The sequence below is a fragment of the Artemia franciscana genome, chromosome 15 (genome assembly GCF_032884065.1).
Source record: "Artemia franciscana chromosome 15, ASM3288406v1, whole genome shotgun sequence".
In the NCBI taxonomy this organism is placed as follows: Eukaryota; Metazoa; Arthropoda; class Branchiopoda; order Anostraca; family Artemiidae; genus Artemia; species Artemia franciscana.
Genome location: NC_088877.1, coordinates 21,811,403 through 21,832,573, shown reverse-complemented (window position 1 = coordinate 21,832,573; position 21,171 = coordinate 21,811,403). Strand labels below are relative to the sequence as shown.

General features: G+C 35.1%; 1 protein-coding gene and 1 long non-coding RNA gene across 3 annotated transcripts in view; one reads left to right on the top strand and one right to left on the bottom strand.

Moving 5' to 3' along the window:
- The window catches only part of LOC136036183 (uncharacterized), a 75,405-nt gene that overhangs the window by 9,999 nt on the left and 44,235 nt on the right, over positions 1–21,171 (top strand). The gene's annotated exons all lie outside the window — the stretch shown is intronic.
- On the bottom strand, positions 533–19,849 carry LOC136036180 (prefoldin subunit 1-like). 2 transcript variants are annotated; one of them, XM_065718249.1, is made up of 5 exons: positions 19,810–19,849; positions 14,458–14,533; positions 10,847–10,969; positions 9,139–9,270; positions 533–676 (listed from the first exon to the last, which is right to left on the bottom strand). In XM_065718249.1, exons 2-5 carry the CDS (start codon positions 14,488–14,490, stop codon positions 584–586), a joined length of 381 nt encoding a protein of 126 aa, XP_065574321.1. In that variant the 5' UTR covers positions 14,491–14,533; positions 19,810–19,849; the 3' UTR covers positions 533–583. The 2 variants fall into 2 exon arrangements, with proteins under 2 accessions (XP_065574321.1, XP_065574320.1); XM_065718248.1 differs by having other exon boundaries at positions 14,458–14,643; positions 19,794–19,835.

Here is a 21,171-nt window from a genome sequence, read left to right as displayed (position 1 = left end):
ATTTTCCATTTGCTTTGGAACTGCTGATTATAACTAATTCGATTTATTTGCCACTCTCATTTATCAGAAGTCAAACGACAGGAAAGACCTGATAAAAGTTATAGCGGGGGACAAACGAACTACGAATATATGAAAATGACAAAAGAGAATATCAACTAAATTATATTAGTTTGACCAAGGGTGTACGATGGCCAAGCTAATACTTGCCTTCTTGTGATTCCCCACAGCAAATGCCCGAAGATGTGAGGCAAGTAACTTATGTTATTTAAGGCTCAACCTAACAGACAAAACCAACAACCATTTACTTTGTCCCTAATTCCCTATGTCATTTCTTCTTAATCCGTAAGTTGACATATCCTGGCATGTTTTCGCCTCTTTAAAAAAAATACCAGATTCGTTTGATGGAAATATACCAGAGATACATTAGGCCATCGGTATCCTCATCATAATTTAAATAAAAGCTTAAAATGTGATTCATACTTCACCGTCTACACAGAAGAAGCTTTAAAAAATTATAACAGAGTCAGTGGTATATTGATTATGACGAAATTTATTAAACATAACGTTGAAGCAACACTAACAGTTAAGTTGAAGTGGCTCCTTTCCTGCTTATAATCATTTCTCTTAAATTGTTTTCACTATCCTTCAGATTCCTTTCCAAGTATTGTTTATTTGCCTAAAAAGGAAAGGAAAGGTCAAAGCACAATGGGCATCAATTTTTATCTTGTGAAAAATAAGGCCAATAAACTCAAAACAGAAGATTTCAATTGAACCGACAATAACACAGAAAGAAAACATTCATTGATCGTCACTACTTTTACTGGGGTTAGTTCAAACAGGTTTTAAGATTTGTATTGATTTATGTGAGAAAACGTTAGGCACATTGGGTGTGTTTGTGGTGTTATGCTAAATAAGCAAAACTTTTTTGCTGAAATTTTAAAACTTTCCAATAAACCAATAAAAGTTTCCAATAAAACTTTTCAAGAAGTTGAGAACTTCTGAGATTAGAAAGTTCAAGCCGATTCTGGGAATAGAAACAGCAATTATTCTTTTTTTTTACTTCCCCAAAAGGAAAAATTGGGCCAAACGGAGGTACACCCATCGAACAACTTCTCGGTAGTTCAATGCATACGATTGCTCAAGAATTCAAATTATATCATACCCAAGTTTAAGAGTGTCTTAAAGCATTCTCCGGATTCGTGCTTGGCAAAGTGCTTTCAGATTCAAAACTTTTCAAAGCCAGTCTGGATTAGAGGCTGTTCAAGAGTCAGAAGGAAAAAAACAGCATAAATTCAATATGGTGTTGGAAACGGCACTTCCTCCCGCAAGAATAGTAACATCCGTGACCTTAGAAAATTATTGTGTTGTGGGAATAAAACTGCAGACCAATTTAGGGCAAGAGAAGGTGTTCCACACTTCCTATCTCCGCCTCTTCCTTATTTATAAGGCTCAAAGAATACTGCGAACATAGGTTTTTCTTCTAATGTAGGTCTTAAATTGAAAAATGCGATTTAAAGTTAACTTACGACCTAAATCAAATCTTGGGAGCCAACTTACCAAAGTCACTAATCTTAGAAAAATCCTGAGTCTAGGCAAGTTTGGTCCCTCAGCCAAACTTCGTTTCTGTTTACGTTTTCTAACTTTTGATATGTATTTGCTCAGATCTAATATTTGCCTGGACAGCAATATAAAACTTCTCTTTCAAAGGAATACTTCAAGTCTTATGTAGAAACTTAAAAAAAAATATTCATGTCTCCAATCTAGGTCACAGATCGATGCCTGAAACTTTCCACAAGTTAAGCACAACTGGAGCAAAACTTCTCGAGAAGCCACACCTTCTAACTATTATCATAGGCTGGCACAATGTATTTTCTTTTTCTTAAACCAGGGCACTTAGTATCGAAGGGGTTGTCGTAACAACTTCAAAAAGGGATCATTCAATTGGAAATGGAGAGGCTAGTACCCTTTTTAATAGTCAAAAGCGATCGGAGGGCAACTAACCCCCCTCCCACGCCCACCATTTCCCCAGACACTTCCGATCAAAATTTTTGAGATAGCCATTTTGTTCAACGTTGTTCAAAAGGTCTGGAAATTATGTCTTTGAGGATGAGCCCCTCCCCACATCCCTGAGGGCAAGGGTTGTAAGTTATGCCCTGGGGCCATATAAGGCTTTATAGAAATCGTTGTCATAGAAACTTCAAAAAGGGCTCATTCGATTGGCAATTGAGAGGGCTAGCGCCCTTTTTAATAGCCGAAAGTGATTGGAGGACAACCAAACCCCCTCCCAAGCCAACAATTTTCCCAACCACTTCTGATCAACAATTTGAGATAGCCATTTTTTCAACGTAGTTGAAAGGTCCGGAAATAATGTCTTTAGGGATGACCCCCCCCCCTACAGCCCTCTGGGCAAGGGTTGTAAGTTATGCCCTGGGGGCATTTAAGGTTTTTTTTTACAGAAAGCGTTATCGCAAAAACTTCTCATCAACATTTTGAGATATCCATTTTGTTCAACGTAGTTGAAAGGTCCGAAAACTATGTCTTTCAGGATGACAACCCCCCCCAAAAAAAAACAGAGCCATCAGAGTAAGGGTTGTAAGTTATGCCCCTGGGGCATACAAGGTTTTTATAGAAAGTGTTGTCGTAGAAACTTCAAAAAGGACTCATTCGATTGGGAATTGAGGAATAGTGCCCTTTTTATTAGTCGAAAGTGATCGGTGGGCAAATGCTCCCCCCCCCCCTCACGCCCATCGATTCACCAAACACTTCCAATCAAAATTTTTGAAAGGTCCGGAAATTATGTCTTTGAGGATGACAACCCCCCAGGCCCTCAGGGCAAGGGTTGTAGTTATGCCCTGAGGGCATATAAGGTTTTTTATAGAAAGCGTGGTCATATAAACTTCGGACTTGGCTCATTGGATTGTTGATCAGAAGCTCTAATGCCCTTTTTAAGAGTCAAAGTGATCGGAGGGCACACACACACACGTCGCATTGTCCCGAAATGCATCTAATAGAAATGTTGATATAGACTTTTTATTTAGAATAGTCAAAATATCACATCGCAAGGCTTCCGGGGTTGAAACAAACCCCCAGAGCCTGGGGGCAAGGGTTGTAAGTTATGCCTCAGGGATATTTAAGGTTTTTATGGAAGGGATGGTTGTATAAACTCTAGAGGAGGCTCATTTGGTTGAACATTGGAAGTTCTAGTCCATTTTAAGAGTCAAAAGTGATGGAGGGCATCTAGGCCCCTCCCCGACTACCCCTCTTCACCTAAAAATCTGATTAAAATTGTGAGATGACAATTTGCTCAAAGTAGTCCAAAGAACATATGTGTTAAAATTGTGATTAGAATTGTGATAAAATTGTGGAATGGGTGGTCGTGTAAACTTCAAATGGTTTTCATTTGATTTGACTTTGGAAGTTATAGCATGAGTCAACGGTGATTTGAGAGCACACCCCCCACACTCATCATTTCCCCAAAGAAACCCAACCGAAGTTTTGAGATAGCAATTTTATTCATTGTAGATGAAGGGTCCGGAAATTATGTCTTTGATAAAGGCATCTCCTCCCCCACAGCTCTCAAGGCAAGGGTTGTAAGTCATACCCCGGAGACATATAAGGTTTTCATGGAAAGGGTGGTCGTATATACTTCAGATTGGATTGGTAATCAGAATTTCTAGAGCTCCATTTAAGAGTCATAAGCGATCACAAGGCAGCTACCACCTCTCCCACACGACGTGTTTTCCCGACATGCATCGAATAAAAATTTTGAGACAGTCATTTTAGTCAAAATAGTCAACAGATCATATAACAAGGCTTTTGGGCGAGGGTGGTAAATTATTCCGCGGGGGGTTTAAGGTTTTTAAGGAAGGGATGGTTGTTTGACTTTAGAAGGCTCATTTGGTTAAAAACTGGAAATTCTAGCTCCTTTTTAAGTGTCAAAAGTGATGGAGGGCATTAAGCCCCCCACCTCCCCGACAACCCCTTTTTTCACCAAACTCATCTGACTGAAATTGTGAAATAGATATTTTGTTCAAAATAGTCCAAATGACATATAATAATGGCTCTGGGGTTGACACAACCCCCATAACGTCCTGGGGATAGGGTTGTAAGTTATGCCATGAGGGAATTTAAGGTCTTTATGGAATGGGCAGTCGTATAAATTTCAGATGGGGCTCATTTGATCTGAAATTGGAAGTTTTAGTGCCCTTTTTAAGAGTCAAAGTGATTTGAGAGCAACTATCCCCCTCCCCTCCTCCACACTTACCATTCCCCTTAACACCTCCAATCAAAATTTGAGATAAAATTTTTTTCATCGTAGTTGAAGGGTCCGGAAATTATGTCTGTGAAGAAGACAACCTCTCTCCCTACAACTCTCAGGGCAAGGGTTGTAAGCTATGCCCTGGTGGCATATAACGTTCTTATAGAAAATGTTGTAGTATATGCTTTGAAGGGGACTCATTGGAGTGGTAATCAGAAGTTCTAGTGCCCTTTTTAAAAGTCAAAGTGATCAGAGCACAGCTACCCCTCCCCACATACACATAAACATGTCGTATTTTCCGAGATGCATCCAATAAAATTTTGAGACTGTTCTTTTATTCAAAATTGTCCAATGATTGTATGACAAGGCTTTTGGGGTTGTTAAAAACACCAGAGCCTGAGGGCAAGGGTTTTAAGTTATGCCCTGGAGCATTTAAGGTTCTTATGGAAGATGTTTGTATAAGCTTTAGAGATAGCAGATTTGGTTGAAATTGGAAGCTCTAGTTCCCTTTCAAAGAGTCAATAGTGATGAAGGTCAACTAGCCTCCCTCTCCAACTACCCTTCTTTTCAACAAACGCATCTGATTGAAACTGTGCGATGGCAATTTTGTTTAAAATAGTCCGAAGAACTTTATTACTGCTACTACTCTTCCTACTACTACCACTACAACTATTATACTAGTACAATGAAGGCTACACGCATGAAGGTGAAAATTTGACAGAATATTGAGGGGGAATTTGAATTAAATCAAAACAGACTATGTGCATGCAGATTGTCAAAAGGGCGTATCTCAAGAATTGATTTGGGTATAAAGTTGAAACTTTCAGAGAATACTTCAAGTGAAAAATCAATTGACAAAAAGATAATATATGCTTGTCACTAGTAACACTAGTACCACTGCTATTTTTACTTTTGCTGCTACTACTACTGCTAAATTACTCCAACTACTACTTCAATTGCAGCAAATTGTAAGGCTTAGAGTATTGATGTGAAAAAGGCGTCAAAAGCGCATATAAACAATATTTTTCGAAAGGCTTAACGTGTCAAGGTGAAACTTCCGGGGCATCTTGAAAACGATGTTAAAATGACCACCAAAAGGCAATAAGCACATGCTCTATGAAGGTAAAATTTGAGAGAATAATGATGGCAAATTCGAACTAACGAATAAAACTGTGCATTTAGATTGTCAAAATAGCATATTTTAAGAATTGATTTGTTTATTAAGTTGGAACTCTCAGAAAATACTTAAAGGGAAAGATTAATTGACCAAGAGGCAATATGTGCATTCTACTACTAATACTACTGCAACATTTACTAGTTCTATTACTACTATTTCTCCAACAACTATTTATATCGCAACTACTTGTAAGGTTAAGAGCATGAAGATGCAAATTTCAAGAAGTATATGAATATACTTCCTGAAATTTACAGACACATATCTGGAGCCTCTCAGAATCACAAGTAGGAATCAAGCGGAAAGTTTCGGAGTGTTTGGGAAGGGAAAAGACAAAGAACATCCATACTATTTATTTAGACGGGGAAAGATATGAGGGCGAAAAATATGCGTTTCTGATCTTCCTAAAGGCTCTGGGAATGCTAGCCCCAATGAAGCTTTGAGTCTATTCATGACAAAGTGGTGAGGCATATCAAAAGACAACATATTCACCAAGGGTATCAGAATAGCTTATCTTTAATATCTTAGAAACAACCGTTGGGATAGATTAAAACTTTCTTAAAACCTAGAAACTTGCAAGTAAACTTTTGCATCAAGGGAACCCTTACGCAGAGAAAAAAAATTGATTTATCCGAAAAATGAGCCAAAAGCTTGTTTCTATTCAGGAAGCATTCGTAATAGTTTTGTTCAACCCAGTTATTCGACCTTGAATATGTTATTTTTATAATTCCAGACCCAATGAGTAAAAGATATGGGCTGGACAAAAATGGGCTTTATATTTAGTCAGTCTAATGAACTTTAAAATGAAATTTATATTTTTTTTTTCTTTGCCACATGGACACCTAGGCCTTTTGGATGCACAAGTGGCCCATAATTTGTTTGGTCGCTGATAGGTTTGTAACTTTTAAGGGAATGTACAAAGGATGAGGTAAACCTTAATGAAGACGGAAAATTTTTACCTCCATCTCTTTATATATCTATGCCTGTAAATATTATGCCACTATGTGAGGGAAAACCATAACAAAATGACATAGCGAGGACGAGCCTAAATAGCGCAAAAGGCCCATGAAAACCAACGAACCCCAAAAGATATTTCCATTATTTAAAATCTGAGCAACGTCGTATCAATTAATTCCAGTGTATGGCAAATAAACTTATATGGCAAATTAGATAGTATCAGAGTTCGAGCTATTGACAAATTTTTTGTTCCACTCATGGTTGATGTCCCTCACTGCAGAGGTCATAGAGGTTGTTCAAATGTGAAAAGTGGATAAAAATAGACCAGAGACCGCAATCTCGTCAGCTTTGAAAAATATGAGTCAGGCCCTTTTGATTTGGAAATAACGAAAAATCTCATACAAGCAGACAATAGTATAGTATACATGACACAAAAAAAAACTCGCAGGACTATGGGTACAAAAAACATACAAATACAATTAACAACATACAAATACATGCAAAGGATTCAATTTCAAGTTTTGATCAAAACGACTAAAGCACAGAAAACCATTCAAAACAATAATACAAACAAACAAACAAAGTCACTATATAACACTTTCAAGATGGGTTACACCAACACAAATAAACTGCGCCATATTCTTAATACTAATAAAGCACCCATTCCCCAACAATTTTTCTACCCAAGGCCCCTCCCCTCATAACTTCAATAATTTCCTTTCTCAAAGCCCTTAATCCTTTCCACTTGTCCAGAAATTACAATACATTTTCCTCCCACTCTTCACACACCAGGAACTGTAAGAACCGCTCTTCATTCTGACTCCTCCCAAATATCTTCTTCTTCTCCCAAGTGGGATAAAATTCCTCTGCAAGAAATAACCCACTTATTATCCTCCCTAGATAGCCCAGCTCTAAAATTTACCTCATCTCCTCACGCCTCTTTTACCCTAAAATACAAACCAAGAGTCAGACGTTCTGATCTGACATCCCCACTTCTGAATTTCCTGATCGACTAAAAGAGAATATACTTGTTTTGACACCCCTTCCGCTCGCCAAGCGTTATCACACCTCTATTCCATTCATCCCACATTCCACACGAATCCAAAATTGCCTTAATGTGTTCCATCCACGAACATATTCTTCTGTCTAACATAGACTCCGCCAATGCTTCCTTAGCTAACTTATGCTTTTTCATACTTACCCCTCTTTCCAAATACTTCACAATTTTTACTATTCTCCTACTTCTTAAAGACAAAATTCCAAAACCAACTTTAATAATTAAGCTATTAAACCTCTCACTTAAACTTAGCATCCTTCTATAATACTTTAATTGTAATCTTACTAATATAAAACCCTTATGAGACCCCCAAACTTCTGCTCCATACTCCATTACCAACCTAATCTTAGTCTGATGCACCAGCTTCTATAACTTAATATCTCCAGGACCTGCTGAAAAAGAATGATCGGCCCTGTTTTTCTGGTAGCCAATTCTATCCACTTGCCGCGGGTGACCCTCGCAAGACCCTAGTCAAGCAAACTTCCCGAGTAAGTTATGCTCATAAGAAAGTCCTAAAAAGGTACAAATGTTTAAGTCTCAAAATCTTTTAAACTGAATATAGGAAGCCCCAGCCTGGGCAATTCACAACGTACGGTACTAAAATTCGGTGATTGTCCCAACTATTTTTAGAGCGTAGCAGAATCTTGTTGCAACAAGATTTGTCATTGTAGCAGTTACTACACACATATTCACCCACTTTCTAAAACAAGTACGCACACAGAAACTTACTTCTGAGTACTCATACCCGGATATGAGGGGGGAGAGGGGTCGAAGACAAAACGACAAACAATATGCCCTTTATTTGAAAGATAAATGAAATCATAAAGGTTTGAATCTGAACATATAGGAGGGGAGTCAAAGTATGTACGTGACTGATTCAGATACGTAAGCAAAATATCTTTTTCTGAAACACAACATTAGGGAGGGTACACTTTTGAAGATAGCAATAAATAGACAAATGAAATTGAAAATAAAAAAACAATAGCAAAGACTGTGAGATTTCAGAAGATGGGAGCAGGAATCCTAGGGCCTCCCCTTGTGCAATTATCTGTTCTGATACGCTGTTGTGTCAATCGTTCCAAATTTATTTCTAATTTTATTGTGTTTTTTTTTTCAAGTAAAATTCAGAACACGACTTCGTAATTTTTCATCAGATACTTTTCCTGATCCAGTAGTGAGATTTAGGGGTATGAACACCAATTTTGACTTGGGTGTAATTTATTGTCTCTCCGTCATCAGTTACATTCATACCAAGCAAAAAAAAAAATCCTTAAAATTCCAGACTATGAATCTGCCAAGCTTAAAACAAAATGTTCTGAAATATACTCAGCCGGACCCAGCTAGGCAATGCATGACAGATCGACCCCCTTAGTTCTCCCCCAAGTGGCATATTTAGTAGAAAAGGTAAAAAATTAAAATACAAATTCATATTTTTTTATGTTTTAATATTGAAACATTTTGCTACCCCTGTCTTATCCTTCGTTTTCCCCACCCCAAAAAAGTTTTTGAGAGTGCACATTAGGGACTATTAGGAATCATTTTGTTCAAAACCAGCTTCATTGCAGAGTTCCGTGTTCATGGAGAAAATAATTCCTATTTAAAGTCAAAAGACTGAATAAACTACATAATTTTGAAAACCTGTATAATTTGAAATCTATTTCTAGGACAGAAAAAATATACAAGTAGGCCTACCTCCATAGTTTTTATTTTGTCCTCGAAAGATTTTATTTTGTTGTCTAGATTTCCCTGAATTTCACAAACATCTTTCAGAATAAACATTCTCCCAACTCCCTCATACAAACGAGTCGATTCAGCATTTAAGTCCTGTAAAGAATAAATCAAAAGAATCAAAAAGTATAAAGCAAACAAACGAGTAGCAAAGCAGACTTCTGAGTTTTTACCTCTACTAAAAGAAATTTACGAACTAGAAAGAAAAATCAAGAGAAAGTATACTCAACTTGCAGCAACAGCGATGAAGAAATTAGTAGACATATTTTTTGTCCTTTGAATGCCGGGGTTCTCACACCTTGGGCCTCCCGTAGACAGAAATAAATATTTAATGTGAAAGGTAATAACAATGTATTGAATCAATCAGCTTAGAAATAAAATGTTGGTTCCACTAATAGATGTAAGCAGGTGTTTCGGAAACGAACGGGAAGAAACAAAACAAGGGTGGGGTCCAGGCTGCTGGGTGCCAAAAAAAAAACCTAGCTCCATGAGCTCATCATAAAATATACATCTTTTTTCTGTCATGTATCGTATTTTATCCGTTAACTGACATGAACATTTATCTATAGTTGCGTAACTAACGAAATCTATAAGTTTACCATTGTTTTTTTTTTTGAAAAAAAAACCCAGCTGCATTGGTGAGAAACTGTCTAAGAGATGATGGTAGCAAACAGAAAGGAAAGAGGAACGCCATGTTGCAGCGTACAAGGTAAGTAGGCTAGCCAAACCGAACACTTATTCGAAGTTCCCTTTTGGTGTCACCACTGACAAAGAGGCAATACCGGTAATGAGCAATACCTTAATGGTAAGATCCTTTGTTGTAATATTCCATATAATGGGAAATCGTGAACTTTTAAAATGCCTTACAATTATACATTCTACTTCTATTTCTGAAAAACTACAAATAAAGTTTCTATCAATGGCGCTTTAATAACTGCTATCATTTTCTAAAATGGATAAGATGTTCTTAATCAGAACCTCACTAATTTGAATATTAGCAATAAAAACTGTTGAACGGTAGTTAAAACTATAGAGGATAAATAATTTCTGAGACCACACTGGCTAATCATGACGAAACCCAAAATTGCAAAGAAAAGAGGAACAAGGACAATAAACAGCCAGAGAAAAAATTGAAAATTATGCAAATATTTTGGTCAAGACGTCTGCTGGACGGTCCACAGGACCGTCATCAATATACTGATGAAAACCTATATAAAAAAAAAAAAAAAAAAAAAAAAAAAAAAAACCTTAAAACAAAATACAAAACTAAAATATCATGACCCTTTCTCAGTAACAGTGAAAGGTTAACTGAATAAAAAACACGAGTGCTGTAAGTAAGATGTAATTGTGAAATGTCATTTAGACTTGTGTTTTTATTCAGTTACCCTTTCACCGTTACTGAGAAAGTCATATTTGAGTTTTGTGTTTTGTTTTAAGTTTTTTTTTATTTTTTATCAGTTTATTCTGCACTAAGGACGGTCAAACGGAGGTCTTGACCAAAATATTTTCATAATTCTCAATTTTTTCACTGGCTGTTTATTCTCCTCATCCTTCCTTTCTTTGCGATTTTAGGTTTTTAGCTATAGAAGATAGACCAGGGATAGGGAGCTACTACCTTTTTTTAAATTATGAACTGCAGTAGAAATATTAAGCAATATTAAATATTTCCTACCTTGAGCTCGTTTTGTGTGATTTGAGCATGAATAATAGATTTCTTGCTGGAATCAATTTGGATATCAGCTAGTTTTATCTTCTGAGTAGTATCCACCATTTTTTCCTGCAATTCCTCAAATGCCTGAAAGAAAAGAAAAATAATGTCCTTCTAATACAGTTTAATTCTTAACCATTTAGGGCATTGCAATTCTTCAAAAACTACCCTTTTCAAATTAAAGTAAAGAGAAATATTAAAACTCAAAGCAGACAGAAATTATCCTTTCCATGAGGAAGGGCTGCTGCTCCTCTAAGCCTCCCACTCTTTGCTCCAAAGTTTAACCTATACTTGAATGAGAAGCTGATTAATTAATGTAATATTTTGAAACTTTAAAATAAAGAGAAGACAGTTTTAGGGGAGAGACAATTTCCAAAGCACAGAGGATAATTTATATTCGTTTTATAATAACTAGATCATCCTCTTTATATTGATTAAAATTTTGATTTTAGTCTGTTGCATTAATGGAGCCTCAAATGAATCAGCACAGTCAAATGAAAATTCAACATGACTGTACATTATAATTGCCTATTCTATTTAAAATGCATACCTCTTTTGTTAATTAAAAGGGCGCCAAAACATTTAAATTCCACTTAAACACTCAAAATTTCTGCTTTGATACCCTGAAATAGGGGAAATAAAAAACAAACAAAAAGAAAAGATCTAGTAACAAACAGAACACATAAAGCCATATTTTCTGAGAAGGATGGTCCTTGATGTGTTATTCTCTAGTCCTAGAATATTGGGTGAGTACTCATTTTAGCAGAATTTAAAAGTTCTAGTACTTATTTTATGTAGTAAGAAAGTGTGCTGCAGCTAAGTGCTGTTTTCATCCAATTTGTAGCACATACCAGACAATTTTTGCCTGAAGCCAGCCAAAATGCTTTTGAATGAAAATCTTAAAATATCATATTTGATTAAGACTTATGAAATACTTTGTAGTTATCAACCCAGCAATTTTGTGTCTTCAGTGGAAAGCTAGTTTTCCAGAATTTTAGAGATATAGTGAATACAATAAGGGAGTTTATTTGAGTTAGTTTTGTAGATATATGCTACATAAAAGGTGAAATCAATAATTTTGTTTGTTTTAAGCTTCAGCTCTGTTTCTTACTTCCATTGGAATTACTTTGATTTTTCAAATTTATTTTTGTTCATTTTTAGTTTTTTTTAAATATATGCAATAAACCTTGCAGAACAATCTTTGTCTAACTTAGGTAATGAATCTAAAGAAGTCAGCATGAGGTTTTGTTAGAATATGGCATTGAATATAGGTTCTACTTTCAGCCTCTCTTGAACTGACCTGCACAAAAAAGCACAGTTTTGCCATATTAAAAGTCCCAGGGGCACATTATCATTGCTATCTTGGAGAATATGCAGATCAAAAATTCTGTTACTTATGAATATTGTTCTATATGAAATATTTAGATGTTTTAGAAAAATGAAGGACTTTTAAAAATTTAGATGTGTAGTTAATACAATTTACAGAAAATCATGTTACTATTATTGCAACTTTCCTACCATAATCAAGCAAAGAATTTTGATTTTTTCATAAGAAAGTATGCTCTTACTGTTTTACCTTCTTGGACTTCAATATTTTAGGAGAGTTGTTCATTAAAATTATAGTATCATAACAAATACAGGGCTAAAACGATACCTTTCCCAATGCCCAAAACGATGGGCCAATAGGTCACATCAAAACCCTAATTTTATGGACTTTGCTTGGTTATCCATTTTGCAACTGTATATGATGTCCTATTCCCCTGCTAGAACTAAAGAAAAAAAATTAAGATACATTAGAGCTTCAAACTCTTTCTCCAAATTGCTAAAAATATTTTTCATAATCAACTTTTACTGTTATAACAGATATAAGTAGCATTTATTGTTATTCCTGAATAAGCTTTGAATTTGAGTGAAAACATTTCTTCACTTGGCAGTTTTTTTTAAAACATATTTTTTTTCAATTTTTACTTGTTAAGGAGACTTGAAGAAGGAGTATTTAAGGGGCAATTTTAAGCATCTAGTTTAAAGTTTTTGGCCAAGGAGATTTTAAATGTGCTTCCAAGCCTGTGCACTCCAGAAATATACAAGAAATCACCTTTTAGTTGCCATATACTATTTTATAATGGTATTGACAAGACAAATTCTGTACTATGTATGCAAATATAAGCATTAGCTTTCAACTGACCTCTCAAGCTGTTGTCAATGATATTTCCATGGCCTGCTAGTGTTGGAGAAATAAAAAGAAAAAAGAAACATATCAGTATTTCCAGCTTTTCTTTCAAAATCCACAAGCACTTATTTGCTTAATTAAATTTTATTGTCAGGATAAATATACATAACAATTATTATTCCTGAACCAAATTTAAATGTTTTGTTTCATCAGGTGTTTTTTTTCTCCAAAACATGCTGTTTTGTTTTCCCTTACTAAGGGAGCTAGAAGGTGGGGTATACAAGAAGGGATATTATAAACCATTGATGAAGAGTTTTGAACCATGGTGATAATAAGAGTACCCTTGTCATGCTTCCTAGCCTTTCAACTCTTGAAGCAGAGATAAAAATGTTGCCTTTTGATGCCAAATACTGCTGCATTGAACATCTTGAAAAATGGAGACACATCACTGCAACTAAATCCAAGAACAGTGACTTTCCTAGTTTTTATAAGATTAGGCTGAAAACTTTCAGCTGGGGGTTTTGACCAGTGGTGCACTTTATTTGGCCTGCTGCTATTTTTGAGGATTTTCAAGCTCTTTTCTAAATTTTCAAAATTAGTTTCTGCAGTAAACTTCTCAATAACAACATGAACAGCTTGAATATTTTAGCCATAAACAATGGTTGATACTTTAAATGCACCAATAGTCAAAAGTGGAGCCTAATCTTAAACACACATAATACCATTTTGCAGAGAGAAAAGATGTTCCAAAAGTCAAAATGTATCTATTAACAATAGTTTCATGACCCAAAACAATTGTTCAGGTAATATCAAGATTGACCCAGTCTAGAGATTGGAATGGACTCTTTTAGGCATCTGATCTCTGCTCCCTTTGCCTAAACAATAACCCACAATCCCTCCCTCGTAGTAGGCTAGCTGATGTATGAGTATATACTTTCCTTTATCCTTTTTAATAAATTGGCAGCTGCATAGGATTGAGAGCCCTAGGCTATTCATATTTCTGACTTATTATATTTTTTGTCTTGACTTGAAGGACACATCTGTGGGTGCAATTATAGTTTCAACTTGAGGGCTATTCTAATTGTTCACAACATAGCCCACACATAGAAAAAATGTTGCTGACTTGAATGTTTTCTAAGAGTAGGTTATTTGGTTGTATTTTATACTTGTAGGTCAATATTGGTAAAATTTTAGTTTAGATACTTTTTGCCATCCTAGAAAGGGGTCAGGTTGAGAAAATGAAACTTTCAGCAATGGATCCTCAGGCTAAAGTGCGTTTGAAAGTTTTGTTTTCCTAACCCTTTTCCAAGACAACAAAAAGTAGCTCAACTAGAATTTTACTGAGCTTAAAAGCAATGAAATACGTGAATTATTATAATCACAGCAAAAAAAAGCCTTCATTTACTTTTTTCAGTTCAATATCAACTTCTTTTGCCATTTCTGAGTTTAACTTTCTTCCTTATGCTTTGGTTGAAGGACTTGTTGTTGTTGTTGTTGTGAGAGGGATGATGGAGCATACAGAATTGACTCTCTTCACTCCAGATACGCTGGTTTCATATGCTATTGCACTGTTGTTGTTGTTGTCTCCAATCTATACAAAAAAAAAATTAAAAAAAAAAAAAAAATCAGGGAGAGCAGTGGTTAAATGTAATCTAATAGTTTTGTTTCTCTCAAAAACAATCCTAGTATTCTTGTCATACTCTCTTGTTTTCCTGTTTCAGTTATACCAATAATCTCATTATAATCAAAATTGCCACCTGCATTATTTTTTACATTTTTTTCAAGTAAATGTCTTTCTTGGTTATATTTTGAGCAATTCATTATAAGGTGTTCTGCATCTTCATCTATCTTGCATAGATCACATAAAGGTGATGTTGTAATTTTCCATCTGAATAATGAAGCATTGGTTTTGTTGTGTCCTGTTCTAATTCTGAAAATTGTGTTTGGAATGTTTTTGTTTGGATGTATTAGGTTCTTGGTGATGAAATTGTCTTTTACAATTTTTAGATATTTGTTTTTGCATTTATTTTTGAAAAGAAGATGCTCTTCTTTTATAAGATGTTCTTTGATTCTTTTTGTATTTCTACAGGGTGATTAGTAGTAAGTAAAGAAATTTGTTGTGTAAGACTTTCTTTAGCCATCATATCTGCCATCTCATTACCATATAGCCCAATGTGAGATGGGACCCAGATAATTTTTATTGTGAAATTTCTTTCTTGGAGGGTTTTGATCATTTGGGATGTTTTTGCCATTTCCTTTGTCGGTGAGACTTGGTAATTGGCAAGATATAGAAGGGAGGATAGTGAGTCAGAACATATTAGGAAAGAATCTGGTGTTTCAGTGTTTTGTATTTCTGTTATGGCAATTTCAATTGCTTTAATTTCAGCTTGGAAAATCGAGGACTCATCTGGAAGTCTTTCTTTTATTGAAAAATTTCGATTTTCAAACCAGACACCCAGTCCTGTTTTATTGCCTTGTTTAGAACCATCTGTGTAGATTTTTTGGGAAAAATTGATCTCATTAATATATTGCAATGTCAAGTTTTTTAGGTATAGTGGTTGTTCTTCTGTTTTCTTTAGGATTTGTAGTTGCAGTGACGTGTCAATACAAGTGAGTCCATTCAGAGGTTTATAGTGTTCAATTTTACAGATTAGGGGATTAAACTCATTTGTGTAACTTTTTGATATGAAAATAATTGCAGGTAAATTATTTGTTTGCTCATTTGGAAAAAAATTTATTTGATCTATGATGTTTGTTTTGATTAGGTCATTGCTGGTAGTGGTTCTTTTTTTTATAATGTAATTAGTGTGTAAAATTTTCCTGCGTGTTTTTAGGGAATATGTGTGTGTTTCAAGGTGTAGTGCAGGTATTGGTGTGGATGGCATAGCATTTGTTATTTTTCTTAATGTTTGATTCCATTTTACATCTAATTTGTATAGCAATTGTTGAGAGGCTGTAGAATATAATATTGAGGCATAATCCAATTTGCTGAGAATTGTTGATTTGGTTAGGAGTAGTAAAATTTTTCTTGGAATGTCATTGAATTTACTTGCAATTGCATTGACAAATGTTTGTCTTTTTGTAATTGCTTGTAGAGTGTCATTTATTTGTTTTTTCCATGAAAGTTGGCTGTCAAAGGTTACACCTAGGTATTTTTGGGAAAGTTGAGTTTTTATTAGCTTGTTGTTTAGTTTTAGTTTTGGATTTAGTATTTGACCAGTATGTTTGGTGAACATTACAAGATTTGTTTTATCTTCAGCTAGGGTAATTTTATTTTCATTTGTCCACAATTGGACATAATCAATTGCTTTTTGGCCACTTGTTTTTATTTTATCCATTTAGTTTCCTGTGATAGTTATGGTGATATCGTCTGCATACATATATAAGTTAGTTCGTTGGAGATGATCTGTTGTCAGGTCACTTACATATAGGGAGAATAGAATTGAGCTGAGAACTCCCCCTTGTGGTACTCCAGCTTTTATGCTTCTTTCAGAGGATAACACACCATGGGTTCTCACACAAAATTTTCTGTCAGAAATCCAATTTTTTATCCAGTTTTTTAGTTGTATATCTATGTGTAGAGAGTTTATTTTATTTTTTAAGATTTGTAGGTCGACTCTATCAAATGCTGCTGCTGCATCAAAGAAGATTGCACATGTGACTTGATTATTACTGAAACCTTTTTTTATGGTGTGCTCCATCCTAAGCAATGCATCCAGAGTGGATCTCCCCTTGTAGAATCCGCACTGCTCTGGCTGAATTATTTTTTGTGTGTCCTTTATAATCTTTTTCTTGATTATCTTTTCCATGAGTTTTGCTAGGCATGATAAAAGGGATATTGGTCGGTATGAAGAGGGTGATTTAGGATTTTTTCCAGGTTTTAATATGGGAATTATTATTGATTTTTTCCATTTTTTCGGTATAATATTTTCATTTAGTGATTTGTTAAATAGATTGGTAAGCTTGAGTATCATACTTATTGGAAGTGCTTTTAACATTCTGTTATCAATTTTATCAATTCCAGTTGCACCTCTTTTTAGTGTCTTTAGTTCATTAATGATGTCATCAGATTTAATTATATTTGATATTGTTCTATTGTTTATTGAGTGGCTATTACCTTAGTGTGTGTTGGTTGTTTGTTCTGTTTGAAAATTATTTTCAAAGTGATTGGCTAGGACTTCTGATAACTCATCAGGGTTATAATAATCTAGCTGATTTATATGAAGTGTTTTTGGTTGTTGTGAGGGTTTTTCCCTCTTAATTATTTTGTGGAAGTTCCTCCGTAGATCTTTTAGAGGAGTGTTGTGGTAAAATTTGGAATTTATAAGGTTTGTCCATGCAGTATTTCTTTCTTTGATGATGGTTTTTTTCATTTGTGCTGTAACTTTGTTAAGCTCAATTTTGTTTAGTTGTGTTGGGTTTCTTTTGTATATTTTCCTGGCTTCTTTTCTTTTGTGCTTGGCAGCTTCACATCTGGCAGTCCATCCAGGAGTGGAGTTTAGCTGTTTGTGTGGTTTTTTATCAATTACTTTCAGATGTTTTTTTGCACTTTCATAAATAATTTTTGTGATTTAATCTATAGCATCATTTGTTGGGAGTAGGTCAATATGATCTAAGTAAATTAGTTCTAGCTTGTTTTGCCACTTTTTGATCCTTCTTTCATTAAATGACCATTTATCAGGGTTAAAAAATCTTTTATTTGGGTCATTGGAATTTGTTTCTATGTATAAGGTGTAGTGATCACTATCAAAATCATGGGAGGAGTGTATAGTTGTTTGGAGTTGTAGGTCCCTTGAGATTATGGTTAGATCTATTGTTGATATTTTTCCAGTTTTCTTGCATAAGTGAGTTTCAAGATTGCAGGGGGTGGCTATGTGGAGGTTTAGATCATTTATTGTTTCTAGGAGGCAGTTAGCCTTTTGATGATTTTTTGCCTGTGTGTTCCATGTCTGATGGTGTAGGTTGAAGTCACCCAAAATTATTTTGGGGTTTTGAATATTTTTGAGAGTGCTCCATAGTTGGTTTTTATCAAAGTTGTTAGTTTTGTTATTATAGTAATTTATAATTGAAAGTGTATTCCCATTGATGTTATTTATTTTTATTATGCCAATTTCATTATTTCCACCAAGGTGGTATGGATTTCCTCACTGACAAAGTGGTCCTTTATAAGAGTACATAATCCCCCACCCTTTATATCACATCTGTCCCATCTGTAGCATTTATACCCATTAAATGAAATTTTTATTTTTTCTTTCAGGAATATTTCCTGTAGGCATACTATATCCGGTTTTTCTCTTATTAGAACATTTTTTAACTCTGTTTTTTTGCTATTGGTCAGGCAGTTTGTGTTTAGTTGTATTATTTTCATATTTTTGTATTTTTTTGAAAGTGTTTTTCTTGTTGGATTTTTTGTTTCTTCATTGCTTTTAGTGGTGAATTCATCTTCATTTTCCTCATTTGATAGCTCAGATTCTGTATCTGAGTCTGTGTTATCTTTCTGTGAGATTTTTCTTACAAATGTTTTAATTTGTTTCATTTTGCTTTGTTGCAGAGTTTTGGATTTGGGGATTAGGTCCAAAAGCATGGTTATAGCTTCAGTTAATTTGTTAATTACTTTTTCTTGTTTTTTTATTGATTCCTCAAGTCTCTTAAGGGTGGTGGATGTCTCATGGGTAGGTATAATAGAAATTAAGGGTGCTGGAAGTGGAGGAAATTCACTCTGATTTATGTTGATTTCTGTTTGATTTTTTGTTTTGCATGTCTGATGGGTATCTTATTTGTGATAGACACCTTTAAGATTTCATTTTTTCTTTCTTGACAGGGCATATATTAGCATTTGCTGGATGTTTTCCTTTGCAATTAGCACAATTTTGCTCTGTCCTTGGACAATCACTGTGGGCATGGAGCCCAGCACAGAGTAGGCATCTCTGGTTTGATCTGCAGTCTTGGGACTTGTGTCCAAATCTCTGGCATTTAAAGCATTGTACTGGTTATGGAATAAATTGTTTTACTTTTTTATTTATCCCCCAAAAATTTATTGTTTTTGGAAAGTTCTGTGGATTTTTGTACATCACTAGAATTGTATATACTGTTTTGGATTCATCATTGCCTATTTTTAGTATTTTTTCAATTTCTGGGTTTTCTTTGAGTTCATCTTCTACTTCAGCGAAGTCTGCAGTCTCTTTTTCAATAATAAGATACTTTTTTTCCAATTATGTTGTTTTTGAAGTTGTCTGCTTTTTCTTTGTCATATTTTTCAAAGATTATTTCATTGTCGTTGAATTTCATTTTCTGTAGTGTGATCATATCTGGAGTGGTTGGTGCTCTTGTTTGGATAACCATTGAGCCGCCAGGGCCAGGTGCCTCAATGATTGTTCCATAGTTGCCCAGTTCTTTTTTAAGGATTCTGGCAACTAGTAATTTGGCTCCTGGAGTCATTCTTCCTTTAATTTGGTTTTTGTACTGTATCCATGCTAGTACAGTACAATTCTTATCAAGTTTTTCAAGATTATTTGTAAAATTATTGTCATCATGGGGATCCCCCATTTTTTCCTCCTTGAGGAATCTTCCTTCAAATATATAGGCCTATCAACAAAAAATGAAAGATAATAATTTCGCAACGACAAGGCAAAAAGATTTATCCAAACACAGGTTCAGGATCTCTCAATTTCAATTCTACAACTGTGTAATTTATTCAGAATAATCTTTGCTCTTTTCCATTTTTTTTTTTTTATGACTAACACTGGTTGAAGGACTTCATTCGTCTGCTACAACTTCTTCTTCTTCCATTGACGAACGGGCTTCCGATATTTTCATCACGAGATGACGCTGATCTCCTAGGATTTTGAGTTAAATCCCTTTCGGCTTTCTCTCTCTTTCTGAGGTTGGCGTCTACGTCTTGGTATGAATGCGCCTTAAAACATAGTATATTTCGTTTTACCACATGCCTGTAGCACTACAAAATACTATTATAGTACCACCATTAATATTAATCCAAATGGAATGGATGGTGAAAATGTAATGGAATCACGAGGTAACGTTGATATCCTTCAGAAACTCCGCAGTCTCTTAGAAAACCAGAGCTGTAGAACTTTTTGATAATGGATTTCTAAAGTGTATAATTGCTGATAAATCACAGTCAGGAGCTTCCCAATTTATTTTTAAGACCAGCTGGAGCGCACCTTTTGAGTCACTAAAATATTCACTTTTTTGATGGTGGGAGGGACTGCAGGAGAGTATTTAGTGTCATTTCAATGGCTTTTAGTTCTGCTGATAGGACTGAGGAGCCATCAGTAAGTCTGGGGAGCAGCTTCAAATTGAAATCTGGTATGAATGCACCTGCACCTGTTTTCTCAATTCTTTGCGATCAATCTGTACATTTTTCAGAGTAATCTAAGTAATTCGTTTTTTTTTTACATCTTAAAAATAGCTGGATTATTAACTGTTGTGGAAGGTTATCCTTAATTTTAGGGATCAGCTCTAGAATGACTTGAAGGGCAGCTATTCTCCAAGGGGGGGGGAATCTGGTATAAGTAGAGAATTAGATACAGTCTCATTTCTCCAATTCAAAATAGTTTCTTTGAACAGCTTAACTCCAGAGGGTAGTTTTTGGGATGTGCTTCTTAGGTCTTGAAGAAGTGTGGATGTGACAATGTGCTTAGGACCAAAAGCTTGGATATTTGTGAAGTAATTTCTTGATAGAATCTTCATTCTCTCTTCTATTTTTGGGACCCCAGAAATTCCCGTCAGGGTGTCAACTGCAGTGTGGCTGGGAAGACCGAAGGCTATCCTAATAGCTAAGTTCTGGAGGGTTTCAAGTATTCTAAGTTGCTTTTGGGATGTTATACCATAAGCTTCGATTCCATATTCAATTATCCCTCTTAGATATAATTTATAGAAATCCATCAAAGTTTTAGAGAAAAATCCCCAAGAGGTCCCTGTCATTTGCTTCATTAGAACCAGTCTTTTCGAAAAAAAGGTTTTTGTGGCTTCCAAATGGGTTTGCCATGTCAACCTTTTGTCAAAATGGACTCCAAGGTTCTTTGCTGAAGTTGCAACTTCTAGAATTTTTCCACTTACCCTGATCTTTGGATTGGTAAGGGTATTTCTTTTCCCGTGG